This window comes from Tasmannia lanceolata, unplaced genomic scaffold (genome assembly GCF_043159265.1).
Source record: "Tasmannia lanceolata isolate RefF3 unplaced genomic scaffold, GAP_Taslan_0.1 ptg000007l, whole genome shotgun sequence".
In the NCBI taxonomy this organism is placed as follows: Eukaryota; Viridiplantae; Streptophyta; class Magnoliopsida; order Canellales; family Winteraceae; genus Tasmannia; species Tasmannia lanceolata.
The window spans coordinates 241315-251251 of NW_027518684.1; the positions used below are offsets into that span (position 1 = coordinate 241315).

Below are 9937 nucleotides of genomic sequence, written 5' to 3' on the forward strand. Positions count from 1 at the left end.
ATTCTCTTTTGTATCTTCTTGTCTTTCTTGTGAAACGGAAATTGCAAGCTATTGATTGTAGCCTTTCTCCTATTTCACTCATCTTTTCATCCCTTGTTGCATGCAAGGGCCATTGTCGACGATACCGTGCTTGATCCGGTCCCGAGTGGATCAAGCCATCTTCTCCAAAAATTCAAAAAAAAAAAAAATCAAATCTAATTCGAATTTCAGAAATTGCTTCCGCAAATCGCGCTCTACGTCAATTTGGTATCAAAGCTTGGATGAGGAAAATTCTTTTTTTCTTCAATCCTACACTGTTTTGAAGGTAAAAAGTTGCCGGAATTTCCATGTGTGTCCGTGAGTTCGTGTGCCAAATCTACTTTTACCTTTGCCGAGATATGCAAGTGAGCCTCTTCCTCTTCAAATTAACTTCATTTTGGCGAATTTTGTGAAATTTCGGATGAATTGGACCAGGAATGTTCAGATCTGCTTGTTTTAACGATGTTAGCTGATGAAATTGGAGTATTAATTTTCTTTGTGAAATTTCATCTGGCTGTTGATGCTTAAATTCCCTACAACAAGCTTTCACTTAATTGCATTTGATAAGGAAAGCCAGATCGATTGGATTCGTGACCTCGATTTGGAATCGGATCTGTGAGAAAGGGTTTACCTTGGAAAAAAAAGGGAAGAATTTTGTGGAATGTTTCCTTCCTTGCAGTTATTTGGGCTCTTTGAAAGGAGTGAAATGCTCATATTTAAGGGGCTTAATAAAAATTCTCATCATCTTTTATTGAAGGTGATCGCTCTCACAATTTCTTGGGGTTAAAGGTCCTTCAGGGGTTGCCGACTATAATGAGGCAGAGGTCCGGGCGGTACTTCAATGCCTAAGATTGATGGCAAATGAAAATTTGGACAAATTGATGGTGGAAGGAGACTCCCTCAATGTAATTTGTTGGTTGAGTGGGCCACAAGTTTGTATGTGGCGGTGTGCAAGATATTTTTATGAAATTCAAGACATTGTGGGATCCTCATCGATTTGTTTTTGCCATGTGAGAACATCCGCCAATGGGGAAGCGGATAGTTTAGCTAGCAGAGGCGTCAGGTTGGAGGCCCTGGAGCATTATGATTTCCTTCCTCCTTGAGCTTCTCTAGATCTCTTTTTATCTTGTTGTATATCTAACTCAAGTAGTCCAAGAACCCACACTCAACTCTGTAATAAGCCTTCTCCATGTCAATCTTACACAACACCCCTTTGAACTGACTATGTGAGTAGAAATCCATAACCTCATTGGCAATCAAATATAGTAGAAATATTTGTTGTATGCTACCCATTCCCTTCCCCATTACATTACCCAATAGCCTAACTTATCGAATCCAACAATAGTGCCATAATGGTGGGGCCCCACCAAGTCAAGCCGCCATGCCACACAGACTTCTCCACCACATTCCAGCTAGCAAATTTGATTTCCAAAAATCCCACTCCAGAACCTGTAGCTATTGTGCGCCTCAAAACCATGCATGATAGCCATATCATACGCCAGGCCATCATTTTCGGGCGCAGTATCACAGGGGAAGAATGGGCCGGTGGTCTTCTCTGGCAAGTCTCACCGCTGACGACCACCTCCTTCTCCACGGTCACCATCTCTAGTCCCTCCTACATCTCCTCCACAAAAACCATCTCCGCCGGAGGAATCTCAGCCGCTGCCACCGTCTTCGAGAATCTGACAACCTCTATTGCCACTGGCCACTACGCCCGTCCTCAGGCCACCACTCACGATCTTGATTCCGAAGACCACGGCCTCCTACAGCCAGACCAGCAACCCCATTGCTAAATTTGGCATCCCACAGCCTCCCCTTAGCCAACAACTTCTAGACGCAACCAATCAGACTAATGGGTATAAAGTTCGATAGATGATTTGACTCATCCTTTGGAATAATAGTAATGGAAGTCGTGCTCTTATCCAAAGTCAGCACCCCCATGAAAGGCCTAAAACAAGGCAGATAGTCTGATTTCACTGTATCCAAACACGCAAAAGAAAGGAATACAAAATCCGTCCAAGTCATCAGCTTAATCTCCTTTCAAAAGAAAAAAATAGGATTTCCCCTAACTCTTCCTCGCTAAAGCCGCTTCCAGTGGATTATCTCCATCTTGACCAATCTAATCAAAATCAATCTGCTCCAGAGTAGGGAACGTGTTGCCCTTGAAAGAATACAGCTTTTATTAGAGAACTATAGTAGTCCTCATATCTAACATTGTTAATCACCAACGATTAAATTCTATTACCTCTTCTTCTCGAATTGGCTATGGCATGAAAATATACGGATTTATTATCTCCCTCTTTAAGATAATTAACCCTATATCTTTGTTTCCAGACCAATTCATCTTGAAGCACCATTCAATTGTAATCCTCATTCAACTTCGCCCTCAAAATCCTATCCCCTTCAAAAAAGGGACCCTCATCTTCTTTGCCATCCAACTCATGAACCTGCCTGAGGATGTCCGCCTTTTTTTTACTAGTGATGATTTTTTTCCTCGCATGACTATCTCCTGAGCTTGTCCTTGATAAAGTTCAACTTTTGCCCAACTCTCACGTCAATTTGGCCGAATCAGCGGGTCTCTTTCCAGTTTCCACCAATCTGCAAGACTCTCGGTCAGCTTGGGCTCCTCCAACTCAGCTAGCTCTTCAGCTTAAAACTTATCTCTCCTACATTCATATCAAGAAAGGAAACTAACCCAACCTAAATCAAGAGCATCAAGAGCAATCCCATGAAGCTATATCAATACTTAGAATTGAGTACCTGGATTTTACTTCAATGGACACTTTCCCTTGCTCTAACAAATGGGCTTTACAACATTTTGTGTTGGAGAGATGAGCCACCCCATCACTTCAACTCCTCAATCTACGACCTAAACTAACCAGAAGAAATTAACCCAATGGATCTTCTGATCAAAATAGTACGGTAAGTATCAATGATCCAAAACAAATTCATGATAGATGAATCTCAATATGTATGGATGTCATAAGTTGCCCAGGATAGTTGAGGAACTGTATGCATAAGCAAGAAGATTGTTCTATTGCAACGTCACCGTTTCTTCTGAATTCTAATGGCCACCTTGTACAGTACAACCGATGTCCCCACGATGGATGGAGCGAGGGCAATGATATAATGGCTGTTTAAGATTGTGGAATAAAAGTGGCCATGGAAGAACATAATACGAAGAGAGAAAGGCATGTGTCCATGACTGAACCAAGCTAGTGATTTAAATAAGGCAGAAAACAGGTGAACTCCATGGAAAAGCAACTTCAAAATGCAGTAAAAGGAGGAGAACTCAGTGAAGTGTTTAGGATCAAACACTGGCCAAGATAAGATTCAAAATGAAACACTTCTCCGGGATGAATTCAATGAGCCAGGTTAATGATAGGTGATATCCGTAGCCATAAAAATCACGCATTAGAAAAGTGCGGCCTTATTCTATCAAGATTTTGGAAGAAAATTTGATATTCTGAAGAGGAAGGAGAAGCGCAATGTATGGGTTAGGCCAAGGTTCAACCTTGGTCAGTCTCCCTAGCCTTGTTTTGAAGACAACAAACACGATATGATATAAGTTTGATGACAACAAAAACAATATTAATTGAAGAGAGTTTTTCAAAGTAATCAAAATCTTTTAAAAATACCAATTCACCCCCCTCTTGGTTACCTACCTGGGTCTTCAGTATGTAATTCTAGAATAGTAAATGAAGTATGAGATGGTGACAAAAGTGAATAGGGAAGAAGTCCCCATAAGTACAAAGTGCATACCGGGATCATGAAAATGATGCGAACTATGTAACGCTGATAAGTAGGTTCTGTATAGTTCAGAAGATGTCTGTATATATGAAATATTGCGAGTGCAATTGCTCCAACCATACAGGGGAATGCTATGATGATGAAGTAAATTGGCGCCATTTGATCGAAACCAATTTGTAAATCTTTCTCAGGAAAAGCAGGAACGTGCTGGGATTTAAAAAACAAAAAAAACAAAAAACACAGAACGAGTCATTCCATAAACCCTAGAATACAAATTGCAAAAAACAAAAAACAAGAGTGAAAAAATATGAACAAAATGGGGGGAGGGGGGATGAGTCACTAACCTTGGGAGAAGTTTTAGGCTCTACTTCTCTTCATTCTGTCGAGAGGATTTGTGCAAAGAAAACGAGAGAAAAGAGAAGAGTGGATCATGAGATTGTGAAGAAGGGTGGTTCTTGAGATTGTAAACCGTAACCCTAACTCCAGCCCTCTCTAATTCCGCCAAGAAAAATGATCGTCTTCTTACTGCAACCCCTATAAAATCAAAGTGCAACAAACACGAATGTGTGAGAAGAAAGGAAAAATTGAGAGTGAAATGAAATGGGTTGTTGGGAGAGAGAAACTATCTACCAAAATTTTTTAAGGGTACAATCGATTTGGTTCCTTTTTCTTGAGATAGGGTGAATCTTGTTTACTAACGTGTCCTTTTTAGTTGGAAAAATCTTGCGGAAGGAAGGGAGCGACAGACGGCGGATATGCGCGTCCCGAGACAGAAATTGCGTTACGATTCGCTCCCCGCTCTCTGTATTCTGCATATAAAAACATGCAAGAGACACCCCGTTGGCTGAACGGAAAAGGAAAGTCCAGGAAATATAATAGGTTCGGCACGCGGAACGTCAGTGATTATCTAATTGCAAAAATGCCCCCATTCTTTCTCTATCTTCCCTTTCTATATTTGTATCGACACCCCCTCCCGCCGCTCTACGAGTTTGGCAGCCAAATACTACTTATCACTATTCTACAAGGTAAATTCTTAAATAGATCAAATGTTTGTCTCCACCCTATTGACTACTTATACGCTAAGGGTAGCTGCCTGCATCCAAATCGAGTTGTGTTCGAATTTACCAACACAGTCCCTAGAGACTACTAGACAAGATCCAAAGGGAATTATTGCTTGTCTGGCGGCGTGGCACCCTTGTTCCCTACTTATACTTTCCATGCCAAATTTCTCAATAAAGGGATAATATTTGGCACGTAGAATATTGCTTTCTCTCTTTTCCTCTCTCCTTTTTTTATATTGGTAATGACACCCCCTCGCATTACAATGTGAGGTTGGCAACCAAACACTACTCATCGCTATTCTACTCGGTGAATCCTAAGTAGATTGAATGTTTGCCTCCTCCGCATTGATTACTTATAACACTAATCTACATGGTAACCATTTGCTTCCAAACAGAGCCCGCCCTCTTTGGTTGCATAGACACTCAGCATTCATTGGAATATCAAATGCCAATGAATGCATGTTCTTTGTTTGGTTGCCAATACTGCGTACTCCCTAGCATGTTTGGGACATCATCATTGCTTTTTTCCCGTGTAGCGCCCATGTGCCAATAATGCCCCCTTCTCATCTTCCAACCAGATCTACCAAAATGGTGAAATTTCAGTAGAGGAATAGTGGAAAAGGTATTGTCTTATTTTCTCACTCTCTCCCCTAGCTCTCTCTTCACTCTCTATATTAGTAATGTCACCCTTACTTTTTCTATTACTCATCAAGAGGATTGTTGTGCAACCAAACACTACTTTTGAGGCTTCAAATCCAACATACGTAATTCTCCAATTGCTTTATCTGAGACGAAAACAATGGGCAAAGGGGACGGAGAGATGATATTAAATATAAATGATGTTGATCTCAAACTACATAGCATACATTTGAATTATCAAAACTATATATAACTTGTACCAATGACACTTTGCTCACCCGATGAGATGAAATAAGAAGATAAGTAAACAAAAGAATGTCCTGATTGTTGCCTCGAAACCTGTCTGACGTGGCAGTTTTTTGGAGAAAATGTGTCATTCTTAGATAGTGTCATCCGGACTCGAGGGAGAATGTGATAACACTTGAATGTTTATAGATTATGTATTCCATTTATTTGACTGTGGAATATGCATGCCTGTATCTTTCTTCTTGGTTACATAAGGCCTTTTTTTCCCTTTTCGGTGAATGTATGGTGAGAATTTTGAGTTATTGAATGTAAACAAAAATTAGCGCATAGTTTAATCTCGTTTTACTTCATTTAATGGATCAACTAAATTGTTGAGAAAATCCACGGGGCAAAACAATTCGATTGTGCACAAATCAAACGGAAAAGTAAAATAATAAATCAAGCCACAAGATGAACACCAAGATTTTACGTGGTTCGGCCAAGCCTACTCAACGGGCAAGAAACACGGTCTTTCACTATGAGAAAAATAATATACAAGGATTACAATGGATTAAACCTAAACCCAAAACCCGCAGCCATTTCCTTGCTTCTCAAACCCAAGTTCGTACACAAGAGAAACCCTAGAGAACCCGAAAGAAAACCCAAGAGGAACCCAAGAAAAAATTCTTTTCTTCCTTATTTTTATCTCTCTTTTTCTCTCTCTCCCTTATGGTAGCCATCACACCCCAAGCCTCTCGGTAGTCCTCTCTTACCGTCCTTCCACACCAGAGAAAACCCACTCTCTTTTGGTATTTAGGTTTCCCCCAAAACCTAAAAACAATAGCTTTCCTTTTTACCTCTTGCCTTCCCACCCAAGCAAGGGGGTGGGAAATAAGGCAACTTTCCAACAGAAAAAAGAAAAACTTTATGGTGAAAAAGTTTACCATGTAAAAATCATACTAAGGAAGATGTTTTCATATAGTTCTATTGCCATCGGGACTCACCCTAAACGTAAACTTTTCATAAAGAGTTTTGGTAGCATATTTTTCCACAGTCCATATACAATGGTAATGAATTTTACATGAAAATGGCATCCAACTTCCCCACTATGATTTCACTTATAATGAAGTAAAATACAAGCAGGTTCCCCTCTCTCAACTTAAAAACATCTCCTTTCTCGCAGTGTTTCCATCTCTAGTTTTGCATCATCTATTTCTCTCCACTTCCTCTGTTTCTTCCTCTCCACTCCCCTATCACTTCTATCTACTCCTCGCCATCTCACCCTCTCCTCTCCCACTTCATCCATCATACTTCCTTGACTTTCCGTCACATGGATAACCATGTATGCTATTTACACTAAAATGCTACTTTTTCCGTTACATGGATGACCATGCATGTTATTTCGCGAGGAGTACAACAAAGCAGGCATTGGCTTCAGTTATTTCATTGGGCTCACCATCACACTTGCAACGCTCATGGTACACTCAAATACTCTCACTAATGCGATGGACCATGTGGCATCCTATTTCCATTCCTATTCCCATTGAAAAAAAAATTAGAAAAAAAAATTAGAAAAGTCCAATATAAAAAGTTTCATTTCATCCAAGGCGGAATCAGAATACTACCTCACGAGGCAAGGATGAAGGAACAGATTCAAGCATTTCCCCCTCCTTAAGTCCACTTTCCGCCCCTTGATTCTGTTCAGTTTTTTTTCTAACCAAAGTGGAATGAGAATAAGATGCTGATTCCTGAATCTGATTTCGTTACTCCAAATGCTAATTCACTCATTTGATTACCATGGAAGGTCCATGGACCCGTGATTAGATTAATCAAAGTTGGTAACTTTTGGGCCGCTAAACGACTTTGGCTTTTCAAATTTTGTCCTAGCAATAGTTTTACGTCTAACTATCAAATAGTTAAGGTTGCGAGAGGGTGAAATTAGGGGAAATGGCAGTTAGGCCCTGTTTGTTTTGGGTTTTGAGAATGGATTTGAGTCCAAAGCTAATTATTTGACTGAAAATTGCATTTAATTTTGAGTCCGACAATCAGTTTTCGACTCATAATCCAAAATGAACAGGGCTTTATGGTAATTCTAGCAAGCCACAATGCCTTTCCACCTTAAGGATCATTGATTCGCAACCTAAGCCGCAAATCTACAAGAAATGCTTTAGGACCCTAAACTGAAATTTTGGTTGCACAAAAGCCACGATATATAAGGGGTTTTGCTTTTGCATTTGGGTGTCTTGTGGCCAAAATCTCTTGTTTGGTTGCAAATGTAACATCGAAATCCCTGAAAATTGTGAGACAAGGTTGATGGATAACTATTGCATGTATGGTGACGTGTCACCCATGTCCCCTCCTCATACATTCCAAGCCAAATTTCTCCAAAATGGTGAAATTTTGCTCAGAAATTTTGCTCTCTCTCTTCTCTCTCTATATTTGTAATGACACCTCATCCCACTACTTAACGAGGTTGGCAACCAAACACAACTTCCACGAGGTAAATTGTAGGTAAATCAAATGTTTGTCTCCTTCCTATTGAATACCTGTACCTCTAATCTACAAGGTAACCTGTATCCAAACTGAGCCTTATAGGGCCCTAAACAAACCTTCAAAAAGTGCTTAGAAACGGATCCAATTGATAGGGATCCGAACGGATCGTAACCAACATATAGGCAGATCCGGTGGATCCGTTAGCCTCCCCTCTATAAAAACCGAGATTTTATGCTATGAATGTTTAGTATAGATAATCACAATAATCCTCCATTTCTCGTCTAGTAGCCCTGCAAATTGGAGAAACAGAACAAAATGGCAGCCATTCCTCCTCGTTCGTTCCTCTCCACACGGAGACTCTTGTTTATCTATCGCTCACTCTCCCCTTTCTCAACATCAGCAAAAACAAGAGCAATCCCTTTTCTCCCAAAGCCCTATAATAATAATAATAATAGAAGAAGAAGTTGTTCCTTGTCCTCTCCAACCCATCATCATCCAATTTTCAGAACATTCAGCTCCAAATCCAACAACACCAACAGCCCCATAGCCTTCGATTACTCCGATTCAGATGATGAACATGAGAAGGAGAAGGAGAAGGAGAAGGAGATTGACAAAACCAAGCTCCCTCCCCCATACGACCCATTCAGCAAGAGGGCCGTCATGGAAGAGCCGGATGACCCAAAAAACCTCCAAGAAATTTTCCATAAGATGCGAACCGAAGGCCTCACCACAAACGCCATCAAGATGTTCGATGCCCTCTCCAAAGACGGCCTCACCCACCAAGCCCTCGACCTCTTCGCCCAAATCAAAGACAAGGGTAACATGCCCGACGTCGTCGCCCACACCGCCGTCATCGAAGCCTACGCCAACGCCGGTGGCCAAAGCAAAGAGGCCCTCAAGGTTTTTTTTTATCTTTTATCTTTTATCTTTTGTCAAACCACCAATTACTTCCAAAACCTTTCTTTAATACTCATCATCTGTACTACTACTTCCTTCCAACAGGTCTACACCCGGATGCTGGCATCCGGCGTCAACCCCAATGCTTACACATACACTGTCTTGATTAAGGGTTTAGCAAGGGACAGCAGATTTGGGGATGCCAAGAAGTATGTGATGGAGATGATGGACAAGAGAATCCGCCCCAATGCCGCGACTTACACCGCGCTGTTCGAGGCCTTTGCTCGTGAGCAGAAGCTCGATGAGGGGCGGGAGTTGTTGGAGCAGATGAAGGCCAGAGGTTTTGTTCCTGACGAGAAGGCGGTCAGGGAGCATCTGATCAAGCGCGGTCAGGTATATAGAGGTGTCATCAATCTGCTCTTCGGCAAGTGAATCGACCTGCTTTATCTTTTACAATTTAGCTGTTCATCTGGTGTTGGAGAAATATAGGTGTCTAGTAGTTACAGTGTGTACGTGTCTCTCTATGTCGAGATTGAATTCTCTTCTCCTCTTTTTCATTTTTGTTATTAGCTTAGGAGAAAATGGAAGAGTCGCTGTAGTTCTAGAATCCAGACTGGGATGTTGTATGGTATGATGAGTGTTTGATTTTGTGGTTTTGGAAAATATATTAGGCAACATTAGTAGGAATTATTATAAAAGGACAAAACAATTATTATGATGTTATCTGGATTGAAATTTTGATCTCAATTCATAATCCCAGACTTGAAATGTTGATGAAGGTATATAATTCTTTCCAGTTTTTGAGGATTCATTTTTGTTAGCTGATGGTCAAAATTAGATCATTTAACTCACTG

At 40.8% G+C, this 9937-nt stretch overlaps 2 protein-coding genes across 2 annotated transcripts in view; one reads left to right on the forward strand and one right to left on the reverse strand.

The window, feature by feature from the left end:
• LOC143881307 (uncharacterized) overlaps positions 1-4714 on the reverse strand; it is a 41511-nt gene extending 36797 nt beyond the window's left edge. Inside the window, exons 1-3 of the mRNA XM_077384298.1 lie at positions 4399-4714; positions 4113-4302; positions 3781-3975 (exon numbers count right to left, since the gene is read on the reverse strand). Of these exons, the coding sequence (XP_077240413.1) occupies positions 3781-3927 (147 nt within the window). The 5' untranslated portion in view covers positions 3928-3975; positions 4113-4302; positions 4399-4714. The remainder of the gene's footprint in view (positions 1-3780; positions 3976-4112; positions 4303-4398) is intronic.
• Positions 4715-8417: 3703 nt separating this feature from the next.
• LOC143881308 (Tetratricopeptide repeat (TPR)-like superfamily protein) lies at positions 8418-9801 on the forward strand. The gene is made up of 2 exons (XM_077384299.1): positions 8418-9086; positions 9189-9801. The coding sequence occupies exons 1-2, from the start codon at positions 8502-8504 to the stop codon at positions 9513-9515; spliced, it is 912 nt and encodes a 303-aa protein (XP_077240414.1). The 5' UTR covers positions 8418-8501; the 3' UTR covers positions 9516-9801.
• Positions 9802-9937: the final 136 nt, after the last annotated feature.